General features: G+C 37.2%; 1 protein-coding gene across 5 annotated transcripts in view; it reads right to left on the bottom strand.

Moving 5' to 3' along the window:
• The window catches only part of KLHL32 (kelch-like family member 32), a 99,465-nt gene extending 82,619 nt beyond the window's left edge, over nt 1-16,846 (bottom strand). For all 5 annotated transcript variants that reach the window (XM_009889007.1, XM_009889012.1, XM_009889008.1 and 2 more), the window contains exons 1-2: nt 16,824-16,846; nt 14,312-14,492 (exon numbers count right to left, since the gene is read on the bottom strand). In XM_009889007.1, coding sequence (XP_009887309.1) covers nt 14,312-14,492; nt 16,824-16,846 — 204 coding nt within the window. The remainder of the gene's footprint in view (nt 1-14,311; nt 14,493-16,823) is intronic.
• Between the last annotated feature and the right edge of the window lie 4,264 nt (nt 16,847-21,110).

Below are 21,110 nucleotides of genomic sequence, written 5' to 3'. Positions count from 1 at the left end.
ACAACTTGTTTTGTAGTCACGTTAACTATTTAAGTAACTTTTTTCCACCCAATTCAGAAACATGTCTGAAGAAAACAAAAAACTTAATATATACTTATAGCTGAAAAAATCCCACTATGACAATTTTGAAAGTGAGTCAACATCTATTCCGTCTACCTAGCAAACTAATTGGTAAAGAACTGATCAATGATTCACCAAGGTTTTCCTGAGCTATTGATCTTCTTGTACTGCATTTTTAAAGTAACTAACACTAGCATTGTTTTACTGTTTTAGAGGAACAGAACTGTCATCTCAAATTTCTGCCTCTACAATTCCACAATTACATTGTTTAAGGTTTTTTTAAAATTATTTTAAAATAGATAGGTATCTTCATTAAGTAGCGTTTTATTCAAATTCACCTCCCACAGCATATGCACTTACTTCTATATTCACCTGTTTCACATCTTTTTCTTTACCAAAAATTGATCATGCTTCTTATCTCATGCATCAGAAAAGCTACGAAAAATGTAGATTCAGAGATCTCGGATCAATTTCATCAGTGAACTCAGTTATGATGTGATACCTCAACATTTTTTTTTATCGCACATGTAATTTTAAGCCTGTGATAAATCTTAATGGCATCAATGGAACAGTGTTCAGTCATGCATTCTTTCTGATTTGGGACCTAAACCTATCTGTATGTAGGTCTCTCAAACTTGTAACTATCCAGTCCTGAGACTATATTATATATTCGGACTATAAACTCTTTCAGGCCAAAACATTCTCCTTTGCAGTTTGTACTAAAAATAGCAACTCACTGTTCAAGTTACAGTAATATTAAATAAATAAAACATAATCTATTTAATCCCCTTTGTTGTACTACTCCTGAATTAACCTTTAGGTGTTCTTAACTTCCCTGTTCTAATCCTTCATTACATAAGCAATATCATTTCTTCTTTGCTGTTTTCACCTACCACAAAAAAAAAAAAAAAATCAGAATGTATTAACAGGAGTGAAAATAGTAGTTTGACAGATTACAACGTCCACATCAAATATCAACTATGTTCTAGATATGTAATGTATACTTATCAAAATAACCAATTTAATACATGAATGTTTCCTCAATGCATGTAAAAACGTGGCTTGTTCTTCTCATAACTAATATGTTATATTTTGCTTTGTTTTCCTCCCATTTGAAGCCTGTCTATCCTAAATCAATCATCAGCTATGTCCTCTGTAGTCTCGTGCACACTGAAAAACATATCCATCAATACCAACTGCATGAAATATGATTAAGAGGCTCATTACATGATTCTTCTGAAAAAGTTCTCTATAAATTCCCAGAGAAAATGTCACATAACATCAATCACCGATAACTGAGCCTGCAGTAATTCATCTGCTCGATGAAACCTACCTAAATATTGGTTTTTAAGCTTTGGCCATGCAACTAAAATGAATCCCGTAAAATGAAAAGGTCAGCTATCATTCATAGCTCAAGGGAATATATAGTTAAAGAAAGGAGAAGAAATAAAAGAAAAACTGAGCAGCAAAATATACAATTTTATACACAGTACTGAAGTCTCACATATTACTGTTAGCAAAGCAAATTCCACTGAACCTTTGGTGTTTCTTTTAATACATGACAGTGTCAGACAGAGATACATGATTACACAGCCCCTAAGAGCTTACCAAATCAATGATACATGCAATGGACTTGTTGCACTGTTAATACAAAAAGATATCACATTCTTAGTATCTTTAGAAATAAGTAATGAAAATTGTAGTGAATTGTACCCTGCTGTTCAGAAGGCCTAAGGATGACATATTTTTTCTTGTCTTTATAGCGCACAATTTTTTGTGGGTAACCCCGTAAGAACAAAGTCATTTGCTTGGTTGCAATAAGGCACAAGGTCTTCACTCCCAGTCAAAATAGAAAACAATATAAGCATTTGCTGCTAACAAGTTACGTTCTTGGCTGAACCTGCATTAAACCTAATTCATGTTTTGATAGTCAGAGTTTAACAGTCAGTGTAATGTATCTTCCCTAAATTTCTGCTTAGATGCACAAGCACAATTTAAGAAACAAGTAAAAAAGACAAGATTGTAGTGTACTAATCCTAATGAGTTTGTGCATCATCACGAAAAGGACTTATGTTCAAAAGCATTCTAATTTGTGCTGTAGAAACTAAATAATTCTACAATTTTCATGTGCAACCCCACCAGAATAAAAAAAAACCAAAACGCAAGTGAACTACTGCACCTACATTAACCTTAGTAGTTTCAATACTTCAAAATACCTGAGTTGTCACGGGTGATCCCAAATACCAAAATTATTGTTTTCACTGGGGCAGAAGCAAGAAAACTGAATTGTAAGGGCAGTGCCATGCAAAGCACTGCATAAATCCACAGTAACATACAGCCTGTCCTAACAACAATCACTCGTAAGCAGGCCTGCCTTTCGCAATATAAAGGGAGCAGCATAACTAAAACCAGATTTTTTTTTTCCAGCATCTCCAGTCAAGCACAGAAAAGTATGAGTCACATTTGCAAATTTTGGCTTAAATTGGTTTAACGCTTCCCAGTGAAAGCATAAGCCTATTGTTCATGTCCTTTGATGATTTTAGCAAGTCATACTAAAAGCAAGCCCAAAATAAAACTGGAATAAAAGTCAGTTAGCTCTTGAACTATCACTTTAACTACCACAATATATTTCATTCAGGGAGGCAAAGCTTCTTGTGATTTCTTTTTGCAGGAAAAAATGTGATCAAAACTTTGACACCTTTAAGGGGATTATTATTTAAAGTATACTTCATACAGTACCATCAAGACAAGTTTCCCACCTCAGTGCATACTGGCTATAACAACATAGTTGTACAGCAAGCTTAATCTAACAGAACTGGAGTAACATAATCTTAGTTATTATTATAATTAGCTTCTTAAGAAGCCATTTATAATATGATGTAAATGTCATTAGACACTGACATCCAAATGTTTCAACCAATAGTGAACTACGACAATTATCTTTTATTCTGCAGCATAACTGCAAAAGCATACTTGTTATGTAAGAAGCCTAATGTTGAAACTTGAAATGGTTCATTTTATGAAGGTTTATACTAGATACCTTTCATATCTGGCCCATTTTATGAGGGTTTGAACTAGATACCCTTCATATCTTTTAAAACAATCCTATTTTCCATTACGATTATAAATCCTGCTTTCCATTAAGATTATAGCATAATTTTGCTAAAGAACTACCCTAAATTCCCACCAACATATTTATTAAATTATTTTATACAAAGGCCAAAGAATAAAACCAGCTCACTGACCATTTTTCTTTGGTTTTCCACATCCTTTTACTGATAAAACCTACAAAAGTAATTAAACACTAACAATTTGCTAAATAAAAGAAGAATGGCTTGACTAACCAAGCTTGTACTAATATTGCAGTCATTTGTCACAGTAGTTTTCATCATCAGCTGAGCTCTGCCCTCCATCAGCTATCTTCTCTCGAACAAATGCCTCTATAAAATCATTTCTTCATTTTATTTTTAGTCGTCCACATTTGACTGTGCTCATTTATCCTTTGGCTCTTCCTTCATCTCCAGCAACCTCCCTCCAAACTAACAGACCACGATGACATCAATTTAATTATTCCCATAAATTCTATAGGCTTGATACCTACTTCTTCTTGGTTGAATTCTAACCCTAGCAAGCTAGATCCTTAAGTGCCAGGTACGAGAGCTTCTGAAAATGCAGATGGACATTTCATAAGGTGTCCTAATATTCAGTAATTTCAAATGGGCTTTGTGTACATTTGTTGCCTATTTGTATAGCTGGTACCCTATGACCTTGGAAGGCCAGGTTATTTCGTCAGCAGCTGAGAATGCTCCACATGTCTAAGGAGATGGTAATTGGTAATTTGAGTTTTGCACACATACACACACAAATGTAAAACTGTTTTTATACATATAAAAGTAATAGCTGCAGCCTACTGGTGAGGAGTATGTTATGCTGGGCTCTAACCATTACTTTTCCACAAAGGGGATTCACAAAAATATTTTGCCAAAGGCCTTCAAAGGCCTTGAAGGCAAACTAGGCAAGAGAGAAAACAGGAAAGATCTTTGCCTGGATAAGTAAGTGACTGAATACATAAAACAGTGAACAAGAAAAGAGCAGGCCAGTTTTCACAGGGAGTGATGACTCCAGTGGAGCTCCTCAGTCTGGGCTGTTTAACCTACCCAGAGAAGATCTGGAAAAGGGCAAGAGCAATGCAGCTAGAAAATCTGTTGAGGCAAAGCTATTCAAGGTAGTAAGGACACAGGCAAAATGTGATAAACTGTAAAAGGACTGTATGAAATGAGCAATTGGTTTCTAAAATGGCAGCTATAAAATTAGCATATGAGAGTTCAATGGAAAAGTCATCTCAGAGCTCAGCAATAGTAAAAAAAAATAATAATAAAGTAATCAAAGCTTAGAAATTGTTAGGCAAGAAAGAACAAAACAGAAATCAACCCTATGCCCATGCAGAAATCTACGATTTGCCTACTGCTGCATGCAATTCTCTTACCCTCACCTCACAAAAGATGTACTAGAGCTGTAAAAGCTTCAGAGAAGGGCAAAAAGCATCATCAAGCATACGGAAGAGCTTCCATTTGAATAGCATCTGAATAAGTCAGAAACTTCCAACCTGGAAAAGAGATGATAGAGTGCCATAAGAAGAATACCTAGGAACTGATGGTTTGTTGTCTTTTCCAATAGAAGAACTAGAAGGTATCAAGTGAAACTGGTAGAAATCAGATTCAGAACAAACAAAAAGTAGTTCTCACACAACAGGCAGTGGGCCACCTTGTTAGAGAACACAGTGGATGAGAAATCTTACACAGGCTCAACGGGAAAGAGGATAAAAGCTTGGATGAGAGGCCTATTTAGGATTGCTGAATAGACAGGAACCACAGCCTGCTCAGGCAATGCCTCTGAGCTGAAAACAGCTGGGGAATTCTCAAGGACACACCACATACACTTAGCCTCTTTTTCTCCGGGTATCACAAACAGCCACTGCTAAAGAAACTAGCCAATGATCCAACACTGTGGCCACTTCTTACATTCTCACCCAATGCTGTTAACGGCATCTACCTCTTTTGAGGCATTACCTATAAAGTAGTAGATAGAAAGGCAGTTTAATTCATTACTCACACATTAGGTCATCCAGTAAGAATGGATTGAGAATTAGAGAGGTTTTAGATGTCTAAGTTTGAAAACAGGTTGACTTAGGCAGATTAACTCCTGAAGATAAGCAACCAGCAGCATTTTACAAAGATGTTCAGGACAGTCAAATGTAGAGGTTCTACTGCCTAAATTCAGCCTTTTACTAGATGAAGGCCAACAGTGATGTGAATGGAACTAGCCAATATCACATTTCAGTCTACTAAAATGAAGTTAACAGGGTGTAAAAAAAATGGCACTGTTGACAATGAAGCAATTAAGGAATTTGTTTAGAGAAAGATAGTTCTTCTGAAACTTCCAACAAGCATGACGTGCATCACAAAAGGAACAAAGTGTGTGCATTGTGATGGGCTCCTTATACAAATGAAGGGGAATGCAAGAAACCCTAAGGGAACATCAGAAAGAAAAAAAGTTATTTTGATAGCATTAAAACATCCTAATACCAGCTATATGTACAAGTGCAACACATAGATCATTTTTTTTTGCTCTTCAGCAGTCTTGCCTTTTTCTTGGGCTACTTCTCATGTTATTAAAATGGTATTTGGGACCTACTCACTGAAGCTAAAAAGTGACACGCTGCCCAAATAATTCATTCAGGTGGTTGGCACAGAAGGTGTTTTCGGCTTCACTACACCCACAGAATAATAGCTTTAATTTCTCCTGAGGTTGTGTAGGAAGATACTGATGAAGACTGCAAAATATAGAATAGTGTCTACTGCATCCAACAATGTTCTAAAATATCAGACTTCACCAGGCTATATAGAAGAAAACAGGTGTGAAACACTTCTCTACCACAGGCCTGCCCCAAGAAATTTGCTTTCCATAGGCAAGCATTTAGCAACACAGAAATTGCTGCTGAGCCCAGCACAGCTTCAGAACGCTTGCTACAGCAGCACTGCAAAATTGAACTGAGGTAGCCTGGAGCAAGCAAAGATGGCAAAGAAAACCAGCAATCACAGCAACACAGCTGCAAGGACTCCTTTCTGCCCTGCTTTTAAACTGAGAAAATGCATCAGCTGAATAGTAACCAACAGCACGTGTTGTTATAACACTAATTTAATTAGAGACAATGAGCCACAGTCTCCTATGACCTATCTCACTAACTGCAGAGTTGATTCTGCCATGCTTACTCATGGTGCACTCACTTACCATACAGGGAGTTCAAAAAAGGAAAAAAAAAAAAAAAATCAAGAAGATAACTCAGAGAATAAGACACCATATTGTCTACCATCCAGCAGTGGCAGAATTGCAATTAGTTCATTTACATACTATGAGAATTGCAACAGAAATACATGTACTCTGACAGCATATCAACTGCTGGGAACTGGAAAACAGAATTCAGAAAAGAGAAGATTCTTGTAAATGTTTTTGATAGCACCCACATTGCTGAGCTGCGGGAATTCTGTGTGCAGCAAAGGAAAATTGCTTCAGAGCCTCACAGAATAAAAACCCATTAATTACAAAGACAAAATAAGTAAAAAGTAAAAATAACCCAGATACAATCCCTTATTTTGTTCACTTTGAAATAATATTAAAATATTTATTTAGAAATCTTTAAAATATTTGCAAACCATTTTTGTGCATATTTCAAAAGTAAAAGTTTGTTCAGATAGATATTAAAAATGCTTTTATACAACCAGCAACCTCACAACTGCCCATGCTACATTACTTCCAACAATTTGATTAAACTTAGTAAAGCTATTGACAATGTCTACATCAAACACTATTTTAAGAAGTGAAAGAATATGCTGTTTTCTTGGCATTCAACTATAACTGGATTACTAAATTATTAGTAACAAAACTCTAATTTGTATTTAAACCTTTATATTATACTAGGAGGACAATTTTTTTAAAAATCCTCTTATTTTTTCCAGGCCTCCTCTTATTTTGGGGAAAACAACATGCCTATGAGAAGTGAGCAGCATTGAGTTCTCATTTCCCAACAGGTGGTGTATAAGCAACACATTCACACCACCAGACGCTACTACGAATCTCCAAATATCTTCTGCATTGTTGGCATCACCCAGAACCATGTGTATTAGGCCACATTTGACTGATTTCACATACAGAAGAATTAAATTATAGTGCTAAACAGTTAGACAGCATGCTGAAATATCCCTTAGATTTCTTACAGCATCACTGTATGGTAGTGAACATTATGAGGTCAATAATTGCAAGCCTGGAACCACTACTATGACCACATTCCTTCCCAAGTTTGCAGTTAGTATTCTTACATTGGGAGAATGCATTAAAAAAAAACAAACCACCAACCACCAAAAAAACGAGAGATTAAAAAGAGGGTTAAGAAGGGGAGAAAATAGTTTTATCTCAGTATTAAACATATTGAAAAGAGACATCTTTTTCAAGGTTCTTAGACAAGAAAACTGTTGGTGTGACAGTAAATCAATCAGAATACTATATCCTGTTCTGAAGTTTTGTAAGGCAATTGGGAACTGCTTCTGAGTTAGGGCATCGATAATGGAGAATGGCACAGGACAACATGAATTAGCACGGCAAAGACAAGAAAATAATTGGTCAAAAGTCTTGAGGCTTCTCAGACTATAGGGAAGTAGGTTAAGAGTAAGAAAATGGCAAGGACGTATAAGTAAATGAGAGATGCCACATAGCTGTGATATGTGCATAAATCATGATGGCAGCAGAAAGATTGCTCGGTATTTCATGGAAAATGTTCCAATTTTCATATAAGTGATCATCAGTGAGAACAAAGATAAGAAGGAAAGGGTGCAAGGAATCATAACAGGGTGTGTCGTTTGCCACTTATGGGATGTTTATCTAACACCACTACAATTGTACATCTGCATCCTGTAGTTGACCTGTTAGCGTAACATGGATGTGTCAGATTTCCAAAAGAAAAGAGTAGTTCCATCTACAGTCCTTCTCTAGCCTCAAACCATATATGGATAGGTATGATTGCTTCTGAACAACTAAGGGATTAGCTGTCTAGTTTGAGCCCTAGAGGAGTATTTGAGTTGGATTTCAGCCTGTACTGTCCCAAACAATTCTGTACTAGATAAGCGTTCAGGAGTTGGTGAAAAATAGTGTTGACTTAGAATCTACCAGATTTTTGCACTTTCTGAGTCCTTAGTCAATCCTAAAAAGGTAGCTTTCACAAGAAGAATATGGATGGGGTAAGGGAAAACACGTCATTTCAGCTACAGATCACATCCATACCACATCAGTTACACCTACATTTTTAGTTTCTGAGCAAAAAAAAGCAGAACTTCTGTTTAACTAAGATGTTCTAGGAACACCATCTTTATTGTTTTAGTTCCACTATGAATCGTCAAACAGTTGAGGTTGGAAGGGACCCTTGAGGTCATCTTGTCCAATCCCCTGCTTAAGCAGAGCCAGTTGCCCAGGACCGTGTCTCGAAGGCTTCAGAACATCTCCACACATGGAGATTCCACAACCTCCCTGGTCAACCTATGCCAGTGCTCAGTTACCCTCATAGGGGAAAAAAGTGTTTCCTGACATTCAGAGGAAATCTGCCGTGTTTCCATTTGTGCCCACTGCCCCTTGCCCTGTCACTGAGCATCACTGAAATGAGCCTGGCTCTGTCCTCTGTGCACACCCTCCCTTCAGGTATTTCTATACAGTGATAAGATCACCTTGAGCGTTCTCTGCTCCAAGCTGAACAGTCCCAGCTGTCTCAGCCTTTCCTCACAGGAGAGAAGCTCCAGTCCCTTAATCATCTTCATGGCCCTTTGCTGGACTCTCTCCAGTATGTCCATGTCTCACTTGTACTGAGTAGTCCAACAATGGACAACTGTGGGTTATTCTAGTGGCAATCAACTATATGTACTACACAATGAAAAATATAAACAAATGTTTCAGTAGTATTAATTAGGATTAAACATTGTTTGATTTACAATAATATTATTTTCATCTGGATGCTTTTTCTCTACAGTAGGCTTCTGTTGACTTCATATATCCAAATTGTTTAAGACTGCATTGGGCACTGTCTTACTTGCCTCAGTTGCTCTGAACTCAACAAAACCAAAATCCATTCCAAATATTGATCTCCATTTGTGAATTTTACCTACGATAGCTTATATATAAGGAGACGCAACTGAACAGAGCCGACCAGTTCCATCAACTGAAGCAGAATCTGTTGCTCAATCGCATTTTCTTCTTTTTGTTATCCTGTTCACAAAGATTAGTCTAACTTAAAACTTCAGGTTTCAAATTCATTAAAACACTGCTTTTGGGTAAAAGTTGCAGGTCAACAACAGGCATACAGGAATTCACTTCAACTTACCTGCTAGGTAATTAGTACAAGCAGGTACTTATGTACCTTTATGAAGGGTACATTTTGAAAAAGCTGAGTTGAAGAACCTGCAGAAATTATTTTTTCTTTTTTTAAAAAAGCAGTATACAACATTTAACAAAAGCAGTGATTCTATATGCTTGGGAAAAATGAAAAAAAGCATGTTAGATGATACAGTCAATCTATGTGACTGAGCTCTACCACAGCTATGTTAGGCAATTAATACAGATGAAATAGTTTAATTTTCAAATATATCATAATTTCTAACTGAAAAAAGTGATATTAAAATGATCCCAGGAAAAGTTTAAACATTTAAGAAGAGAAGGTATTTCTCAGCCTACACAGGAAGGTAAAAGTGAGGGCAAGAGTGTCTTTTGGCACAAAAGTCTCAGTAATGATTAGATGTTACTAGAAGAATAGAGTTGATTTGGTCCAATGGAAAGAGCTAACATTTTTAAATATTATCTGGAAAGACAATTTCTAAGTAGCATCATTTCCAGGGTACAATAGCAAGGAAAATACTGTTTGTTTGGTACACGCACATCAATGGTAAAACACTGAAAACCAAAAGCACGTTATGCTGCAAAAGCAGCAGGTAATTCTGATTTCTCTAAACTAGGTCCTTAAATCTATCCCTAAGATGTGTTAGGGAGAGCCTTTTCCTCTTTATGTTTCATGTAACAAGACCTCAAAAGCTATTTGCATCATACAGTCTTTCATACCTCAGGGATTTGTTTATAAAAAATAATTCTCTAACCCTATCAAGAAACAATGCAATATATTGCAAAATACAAGCAATCAGCAATGTTGGGTACACACAAAGAAATTATCTGTTGACAGGGAGGAAAGACAGGACAGAAAAACACTGAAAATAAACCGCTTAAGAATCAACTGTGACAGTTATAGGTACAAAGTATGTATGCAAAATTAGTATCTACTAGTTCATTTTAGAGAAGAAAGATTCTTCTAAGAATTAAACATGCTCCTTGTGGAAAAGATTAGAATATTATTGACATTTTAAAATCTATTCTAGTTAATTGATATAATTTTGTTCATCCACATTACTTGGAAAATCTGCACCTTTTTGAGGAAGATCAAAGTCCTGTGACTATGAACCCACTCAAATGAAAAATAAGAAAGGAGTTGTTCAGACTGGAAAACCAATGCATTCTGTACAAGAAAATCTTGAGGTTACATAATCACCTGCCAACACTGTAAATGCCTACTAATGAAGTCATGCAGTAACATTTCATTTTGCTCCCAGAGGGGAAAAATAGAAAAGAAAAAGAATCTTATAATTGGAAATCACTTAGCTTGCTAGAGCTATCACAATGCACACATAATCACTAACTCAACCACCTTGTCTCACTGCAATAGGCTGAGACAAACAGCAAATTACAGCATGTCATATGGAAAAGTTTGCTGAAAATGCTGTTGCTTTAAAAAGAATTCATAAAAATACATCGGTTTACTATTCTTTTTATGAGCCTTTTAGAGAATGGAACTGACTACTGTATTTCCTAGCTCATTTTGAAAGAAGAGGTCCTTCAGGAGACACTGAGCAGAAAACAAATTGAAAACTCTAATTTTCAACTGTCTAATCTTGCAATTTAAGTCCGTATTTTTAATGCAGTCTTTCTGAGCTGTTTCCTGAGTGATTTTTTCTTAAAGAAAAAACCACAACATTTTGGTGTACAAATTTAACAAACTGCCAAATCAGGTGCTACGCTTACCATTTCAATTCAAATCTTTCAGCACAGCTGGAACTACAAGACTAACTATTCCAACTGGAAGAAGGGATGGCAGGCTGTTACCCTAGAAGGCTGGCCCATATTGTTTTGCTGAAGCTCAGATCTCTGGCTTGTCTTAGAAAAACAAATGAAGATTTTACTCCAGACTACAGCCTCAAAGAAAAATTGATAAGGCAACCTCTGTTTGACCTTCTCCACTCTTCCACATACGATGGCTCCAATTCGCTCAGTCTATAACATGACACACCTTTAGTTATCCTTCTAAAGTGATAACAAACTTTTCTTTGCAGTAAAAGAAAGAAATAAGTGGCAATTTGAAAAAAATATGACTTGTTCTTCTCATCAAGAAAACACCACAATTTCAGAAGTAGGTCCATCTAAATCAAAGCAGACACAGAATATGTAGAAAACTGTAAAAGGGCTCTGTAGAAAGCAAATACGCAGTCTCTTGTACAAGCCGTTTTACAGGAGTAACAAAAGAGAGAAAAAGCAAAAAAAAAAAAAAAAATCATGCTGATTCATTCTGAAAGAGCCCTGTGTAGAATTAAACATATTTCTGGAGTAATCTGTGAGATTGTAAGAATTAGATGACAGTCTCTCTAGATAGAGCTGAAGGCAGGCTGATATATTAATCAAATGTATGAGCCATAGAAACCAGAAGCTATGGTAGGCGAGTTCTTTGTGTCACACTGATGTATAGTGTTGTCACCTCAGTTTTATTCAAGGCAACTCCAACATCTGATGTTTCCAGAATCCAGTCCGCTGCAGTCCTGCGCTTACACGTCACAAAAATTAGTGAAAGGTAAGTTTCCCATGGCAATGACTTCTTCATAGATGACTTCAGGGTTAGAAGACCTGCAAGGTTTGTCCAAGAATTCCTCCAGGAAAAACTAAGGGTAAAAATCACGTTATGTAATATTAACAGCTAAGTTTGAAGCATGTGAGTCTCATCTTTATGACCAGTGAAGAGAGATCTGGCACTTCCAGATGGTCATTCATTTCATTCTAAATAAATCTTCTATCCTCCTTTATCATCCTCTGTAAATGCCTGTTTCTCTTCACTGACTTTGGATGAAGCTTGGTGTCATCCTCCTAAATCTCAGAAAATACATACTTAGGTAGCTCTAATTAGGCAAAAATCCCCCTAGATATAAAAACATTAATAATCCCAGTTTAAATACAAAACATTATTACTTTTTAATTAACTCTTTCTTTTTCTAAATTTTTAGAATTGGGAACATAGTGTATAGTAACTTTTTTGCCATCTTCCTACAAAACATAAATCTCATTTCATAATTTTATAACATTTTTGTCCATTAATAATAGAAACTGTTTGGCTGATTTCAGAAAGCACAAGTTCCATATTTATAGCAGACACTTAAAGTCTGAAGTACATGTCCTACCAAATTATAAAAATTTTGAGGTAGGCAAAGTTACTAAATGCTGCATAGATCACTGTCTCAGTGTTTTTTTTCATAGAAAAGATTTACACAATTAGCAATTTGACCTATTGTAAAACTGCTTTTTTTCTTTTCCGTAGGGCATTAAGATTTTAATTTGCAATAACTGTCCAGCAAATACCAAGCAACTCAATTGGAAATAACAGGGTGAGTCACAGTGCCCCAAATCTCAAGGTCAGTCAATAAGTGACCAAGGTAGAAGCTGTTCCTACCACACTGCTTGAACACCGGGTACAGCTGCCCACTCAGTGATGTTTCTATACAGGGTACAATGAGCTCTGGAAGGAATGTATGTCACAGGTGCAGAGGAATGATACGGCACCCTTATTAAAATATTTCTGTCAAACAAGAACAGCAGCCCTGCAGTATATCTATCATCAACAAGTATATATAGTACTTGCTAGAGCTAGAGAGCTCCAAAATCCCTCTCTATGCACTGGGGTAAAAGGAAAAAAGTGGCAAGCAATCTCTGTTATAGCAGGCCAGGACACCATGACAAAGCAACATTAGCAGCTACGGCAGTACAAAGTCTGCAGCAGCAGCACACATAAGCATACAGACAAGCTCAAAAAAATGAGCAATCAATTGGCTCAACATCATCACAGTGAAAGTAACATCAAGGTTAATAATATTTCTTAAATACATAGAATAAATTAAGTCTCAATTCCAACCAAAAGAGAGAGACAGAGTTGGCAGGATGATAAAAATTCTGCTCAAGTAATTAAGAACAGTTGTCATTCACTCTATTACTACTGTAACAAAACAAAAAGGTCACCATAAAGAAGTTCGTAGAACTACAATTACGGCATAGGTAAAATATTAAATTAACTTCCTTTGTTCGAGAAAACCGACCTTCAAATTAATTTCAGCTTTAGTCTCTGAATAACAACAGGATGACTCACACTTAAAAACACCAGTCAACTAAAGAGCTACAAACAGTCCAACATTTTGAACGGGTAAATTATAATGAAGGTTAGTAGAACTGCTTCATATGAAGAATGTTCTTCCTGTTAGAAAACTCAATTTTTCATTTACTCCAATTTTAGCACCTGGGTTCAATTTTCCAAACTGAGTGTCTGAATTAGATTTCCCAGAGAATATTTTAATCTTTACATTCCAGAAACACTTGTTTTCGAAAATAAGTTTCATTATGCTTTAAAAATTACTATGGCCTCCCCTTTGAGAGTAACCATTTATACCCACTCTCAAGATGACTTAAATTGCATTTATTAATATTTAAATTTCCTCTCCCCATCCTTCCATGCTCTAATCACAACTGTCTCAAATGTCTGGGTTCTACAAGAAAAATCTTCCACTTTCTGACTTTACTTGGGCATAAGATTCATAGAAAGAGGTGTACTGCCTATCTCTATTGGGAAGGTGGGGAAAACTAATCATAAATAATGATAAAAAATTAATTACGTTCTTAACATTTCTTTCCTAGGACAGGTATGTGGATATTTAGTGTTGCATACTCTACTGAATGTGCAATAATCATGAATTTTCTATAAGCTCAAATTTAAAGCTTGTTCAGTATATCTATAACCATCCCCCACCCCCAAGTAACTTTTAATATTATTATAAGAAAAGAAAAAAATCTTTGGACTTACACGGAAGTAGTCACTGCATGCTGCCAGGACTGCCTTATGTGCACGGAATTTCTGCTCTTCAGCAATAAGGGTGATATCGCAAAGTATGCCATCACTTCTTTGTTGGTTCAGGGCTGCCAGGACAGCATCGTTATGGGAGCTGGACTGACAAAGCCTCTGACCTGTCAGCATTTCCTGAACACTGAGAGGGTAAAGGGGAAAGATTTTGTCCAAAAAATGTAGGAAACAAGCAGATTTTGTCAGAAATATACTTTTTCTAAGACAAGATTGATAATTCTTGGAAAGAAAAAAAAAAAATCACGAACCCAGTCAGGCAAGGAAGATTGATAATTCTTGGAAAGAAAAATCACGAACCCAGTCAGGCAAAAATCTTTATATGGTATGGATAACATAAAAAAACCCAGTATAACAAAGTATTATGAAACCTGATTATATATTCAAATTTTAAAACCTCAACTGTTCTGATTTCTGTTTTTATTAGCCTCCCTCCCAATGTTGTGAACCAAGCCCTTCATTCCTTTTGCTTTTCTCACAATCATCCAGAGGTGATTTTCCACAGGAAAAGTACTATTACACTCAACAGAAAACAGATTGGAGGGACAAGGCACAAGGGTAATTTTTGTGGGGAATTATTTTTATATAAACAAACAAAATATTTTTTTTCATATATATACATAAAATAAGGGAACTGTGGTTTTAAACTGAGCTCTGGCATAATCCTTTTTTCAAGTCAATGATCAAAGTGAAAAATCAATTGCCTGTAACTCTTGTGTTAACAATATATGAAGAGTGTATACACATGCAAGGCAATTTAACTGGCATTTATGAATGAAAAAGCACCGATTCATCAAACATAATGCAGCCACTTTGTAGTGATACTGTCAGTTAATATACTCAACAGGTATAAAATGCAAGGAATTCCTGATTCTCTTCTGTTGCAGAAGCATGGCAGGGAAAGGGGAACAGAACTGGAATGATATGATGCCCCAGGAATATCAGGTAGATCTCTGAGCTATCAGATCAGCCCATGAGTGTTAACTACTCTGTAAAACAGAACAACTACTATCAGACTAGCGCAAGGTTCTGCAGAAAGCAACTAGGTTAATAAATTCTGAGTGTTCTGCCTCAAAGTGCTCCCAGAAGCTAATTAAATTATAAATATCTAATTCACTGATGAGACAATGGGCAATACAAATAAATGAGAAAAGCTAGACTGGCAAGTATATATAGAACGTTAAGACTCTATACGGGGGAAAGAGACAGAATGGGAGATTCTGGAAGGCAGGAAGATGAATTTGGAGGGAACGCTTTGAAGCCATTTCAGAGAACTGGAAGAGTAATATATGTCCTGAACAGCGGAACACTACGCACACCAAAAATGATCACCAGCCACCAATTCAGAGGCATGACTGTAAAATGCCAGTTGCTTCCACAATCAAAAATTTCAAGTATAGACAAAGGCATAAAAAAGGTAACATATGAAAAGACCGTGGGACCCAAATCAATCCCAGGCATGCTTCTCTTCACTAGAGATGTACTAGCATCCTCAGGGTACTGAGGGAGCTGGCGGAAGTGCTCACCAAGCCATTTTCCATCATTTACCTGCAGTCCTACACTTGGGTCACAACAACCCTGCACAACACTACAGGCTTGGGGGAAAAGTGGCTGGAAAGCTGCATGGCAGAAAAGTACCTGGGGATGTGGGTCAACAGCCAGCTGACTATGAGCCAGCAGTGTGCCCAGATGGCCAAGAAGGCCAATAGCATCCTGGCTTGTATCAGAAATACTGTGGCCAGCAGGACTACGGAAGTGATTGTCCCACTGTACTCAGCACTGGTGAAGCCCCACCTCAAATACTGTGTTCAGGTTTGGGCCCCTCACTGCAAGAAAGACATGGAGGTGTTGGAGAGTATCCAGAGAAGGGCAACAAAGCTGGTGAGGGGTCTAGAGGATAAATCTCATAAAGAGCAGCTGAGGGAACTGGGGTTGTTTAGCCTGGAGAAAAGGAGGCTCAGGGGAGCTCTCTACAACTACCTGAAAGGAGGTTGTAGCGAGGTGGGGGTTGATCTCTTCTCCCAAGTAACAAATGACAGGACAAGAGGAAATGGCCTCAGGTTGCACCAGGAGAGGTTAAGATTGGATATTAGGGAAAATTTCTTCACAGAAAGGGTTATCAAGCATTGGAACAGGCTGCCCAGGAAAGCGGTTGAGTCACCATCCCTGCAAGTATTTAAAAGACAGGTAGATGTGGTGCTTAGGGACATGGTTTAGTGGTGGGGTTGGACTCGATGATCTTAGAGGTCTTTTCCAACCTAAACAATTCTATGATTCTATGATAAGTGGCAACAAGAAAGCAACATTTTTCAGATTATAACATGGATATTTTAATAAATAATATTAATAAATAATGAACAAAAGTATTAATTTGACTTTTCTACCATCTGTTGACTGATACTTTGGCAAACATCATCCTAAACGTGAATGACTTCATATGTGCTACCAAGTACTATACCTCAGGCACCTCTCAGACGGCATCTTTCAGTTTTGCTCTTCTGAATATCAAAGCTTATAGTCCTGTAGAGAAAGCAGCATGCATTCCAGCTGGAAAGAAAGGAGAGGAACATTAAAATTCAAAGCACACACAGTCTTAGCCTTAAAGATCGATACTTTCAGGATGTGTAATTCAAAAGCAACTTTCTTCAACTCTTCTATTGCACAAAGACATACCATATAGATTAAGCACACATGAAATTTTATTGGCTAGATTGAGTATAGCCTGAAATGGGCCTTTCCTTTAGTCTTTTCTAGAAATTCACATCCTGTCATCTGAACTTACTGCATTTACTGCCCTTGAGGCATGTCTCCTTTCTGCTAACTCAGGAACACATATTATTTCAACAGGGTGGAAGAGTGATGATGGAAATATCTTCCTTAAAAAACCTAATTTGAAGAGTAGGCCTGCAGCATCTACTGGTGTTTGCTTACTTCCTTGAATAACATACAGCTGTAAAAACCTTACATCTTTCACAGTGTAATCTCACAGGCTTGTCCAGGTTCTAAGAGGTTTGCTATACACCTAAACTCATGCTTTGACTATATTCATTTTTCCTAAAGACACAATTTGGTGGAGGAGAGGGGAGAAGTTTACTCTCTACTCCAAAAGGCAGCTCCCGCTTCCCCCAGAGCGACATTCTTGAATGACAACTAATCAGTGCTATGACCAAGTACCACTGTCAACCTGGATATAAACAAATATTCTGGCAAATACAAACAGTATAGTACATGCAAGCAGTATGACCAGATTTATAAACTCTACAGCTTTTCAAAAGGCAAAATATTAAAGCGACCATATAAATTAACCTAAGCTGCTTAATGACCACTGAAAGTTCCTTTTGTAACAAAAAGGATGAAGGATGTAACAGATAATTATTCCCCAAAAGCTGTCGAACCATTGCAGATCTCGCACTGATCTCCCACTAACTGAATAAGGTGACAGAACTTTTCCATCTCTGCAGGTTGCCAGTGTGCCCCAGTAAAAACAGCCATCTTTAATAAAAGCAGGGTTTTTTTCTGCTATCCAATTAAAATGATGTGCCATTCCAGGTGCTATCAGAGGCTTCTAACTGAGATCCATACTGAAACACCACAAACACCCCTTTGTAGTGTTAATAATTAAACAAACAGAAGTACAAATAATCCAGTTCTTTGCTTAGATTTATTTGTTCTTAATTTTGTCCCTTAATCTTACACCAACTGGTAGTTTTCCTTTGAAAGCCACTACACTAATTTCAGGGAGATTACAATTGATATGTGAAGGCAGAATTAAGCCCTTAGTCATTCCCCAGATAACAAACATGCAAGCAACCTGTGAGAAAGGACAATTAATGCTTTTCCTATCCTCCTGAATTACAATTCTCCATACTACAGACAAAATTACAGTTCCTACTTGCCAGACAGGCACAGTGACATCTACCTTTCTGCAAATGCTATCATCTGCACCACAGCAGTGGAAGGACCAAGTAGAACCATACAAGAGTTCTGAATTTTGGAGGCTGATAACTTTGTTTAGCTGGATTTTAGAAGCGTTCCAATCGAAGGAACACTCTTGAGAATTCCTCGTAGATCTCAAGTCCTTACTCCAAACCACAGAAGGAGTAACAGCCACTCAGTTCAGATACAACTGTGTGTTTGTACACTGCTTTGGCTGCTTATTTAAACCACATGTGGATCATTTAATGCAACTCAGTGACAACAAAGTATTACAATTCAGCAAAATTTGAAGAACTGAAATGTTTTCATATTTTTCTCCCTTTTCCCAAAAGGCTGTAACGCTGAGCAAGTGGCTGAGGTCATGGAGAACTTATGTCGATAATTCAGCTGGATGCTCAGCAAATTGTTATGCAGTGCTTCCCAATGATGATTTCAGAACATTTCACTCTCACCATCAACTCGGTTTCTAGTTATATTAAGACAGTTCATTTTGTCCTTCAAGAGATGGAAAACCACAGCATATTAAGTTAGTGGTCCAGATGCTGGCAACTAATGAAGCAAACACATTTCCCCATCAATGTGCCTGCTATTGTATACAACCATAAGTGAGCTATGCAACATTTCAGTGGTTGGAACAGGCTTCTAAGTTCAAACTTTGCATTCATTAGTACCAAAAGGAGAGACTCAACAGTTAACTTGACTGGTATACACAAAAGTTTTAACTAGGTCCTTAAATGGCCTAAATCCTACGCCAGAACTGCTAAGACAGAACCAATATCCATAACTACTACACCACTACAACATCCACATAAATCCCAGTGCACATAGCGGCATAAAGAATTCTAGAGAAAAAATTCCTTACTCCACCACAGTTGTGAATATGGGTATCCAAATAAAAGGTTTGAACTTTGCTGTTTGGAGAGACAGCAGCCAGCACCTCAGACACACAGAATTCCTTCTATCATAAACCAATGCGTTACAAACAGAAAACAGGAACAGTGCTTAAGGAGGTGCCTGAGCATTCAGATAATAACAAATGAGAACTTTTACAATAATCAAGTCTATGCAGATATACTTATCAGACATTCTGATGAAATATATAACATGTAACATATAAAATATAGTGTGTATATATAAAAATATATCTATACAGAACAGCTGCAAAAAAATCAAGAACATAGCTTATTAGTTTTCCAGCCACCGTCGAAGTCTAAAGTAATCCACCTTGATGTCACGTCTGAACAAAGTTACTTTTTTCAGTCTCGGGGAATCAGAACTTAACACATTCTGAGGAATGAAGGTGAAAACTTGGCAACTGAAATCATCTACCTGGACTCATACAAAGCACTTGACACTGTGGGGGACTCTTTATCAGGAAATGTAGTGATAGGATGAGGGGTAATGGCTTCAAACTAAAAGATGGTAGATTTAGAATAGACATTAGGAAGAAATTTTTCACTATGAGGGTGGTGAGGCACTGGAACAGGTTGCCCAGAGAAGTTGTGGAGGCCCCATCCCTGGAAGCGTTCAAGGCCAGGCTGGACGTGGCCTTGGGCAACTTGGTCTAGTGGAAGGTGTCCCTGTCCATGGCAGAGGGGTTGGAACTAAATGATCTTTAAGGTCCCTTCCCACCTAAACCATTCTATGATTCTATGAAAAAAGCCATTTTTCTTCTAGGAACTCAAGTTTCAGCATAGGAAAAATCAAACAGCTTGACAGCATTTTCAAGGGTGTTTTCATCAAGGTTTGCAAAAGATGTCTAGGATACGCTGCTTTGTTTTTTCACATTGCTGGTCTTGTTTTCATGCCACTCCGCAATCAGATCCAGAGGCACCACAAAACCTGGATCTAATCTAGCCCTTGAGTGCACACAGGCTACTAAGGACTTTGTCTCTTTTTCTGTCCCTCTCATGATCCAGAAAGAGCACTACCAGAAATACAGGTCAATAAACTGTTAAGCTTCTCAATCAAATCACCCTGAATTTCAGGAGGCCACCCTCTTGCCTACTCATTACAGCACTGTAGAAAGAAGTATTCTTGCAATAATAAACTCCCCTGAAACAAGCAAAGCCTAATTCACATTTTTATAAACATGAGTAGGAAACTTTAATCATTTTTTTTTCCCCTCATCTTTTCTAATCTGCCAATTTTTTTTTAAGTCAAGAATTGTCCAACAGTCCTGATATTGCTGTCTGCAGCTTGGAAATCCTACACCAGCCAGAGACCGGTAAGGAAGAAATTCAAACTGTCTCTGACCTTTTTAAGAGGTCCAGACTCTCTGGCACACAAAAAAACCCCAAGCAGCAGTGAAAGCAAACAGAAGAAGGGCCAAGACCCGGAGAGAGAAGTGTTCCATCCAAAATAATTCAGGCATATGCTTCAAAGAATTAACAAAATATCCAAGCATCCCCATACTGAGTTCAGTGGTTTGCCCTGACAAATTGCTCTTTCCTAAATTTTGCCATACATCCTTTCTTCTCCCAAATGCCAGCATAGCATGCCTCACTTTTTATTTTTAAATCTACATCACATATACAAGAATACTGTAACAATGTACAAATCATTTCATCAATACTACACTGATTTGGCTTAGCAATATAGAATCACTTAACACAGCTCAAATTTTATAATATTTGGAAATCGATGTATGTATTTATTCTTTAAGAAAAAAAAGGCACTTCCACATGTTACTTGGATGGATGTGCTGTGCCAGAACAGTTCCAAAATCTTTTGTACCATGAGCTTCTTTCTGTTTCACATAGCTGGATCCACCTTCTTCATGTAAACTAACTTTCATTGGTACATAAGG

Source organism: Charadrius vociferus, unplaced genomic scaffold (assembly GCF_000708025.1).
Source record: "Charadrius vociferus isolate BGI_N301 unplaced genomic scaffold, ASM70802v2 scaffold166, whole genome shotgun sequence".
Taxonomy (NCBI): domain Eukaryota; kingdom Metazoa; phylum Chordata; class Aves; order Charadriiformes; family Charadriidae; genus Charadrius; species Charadrius vociferus.
Note: the sequence above shows the minus strand (reverse complement) of the source record. Positions and strands in the feature narration are given on the sequence as shown.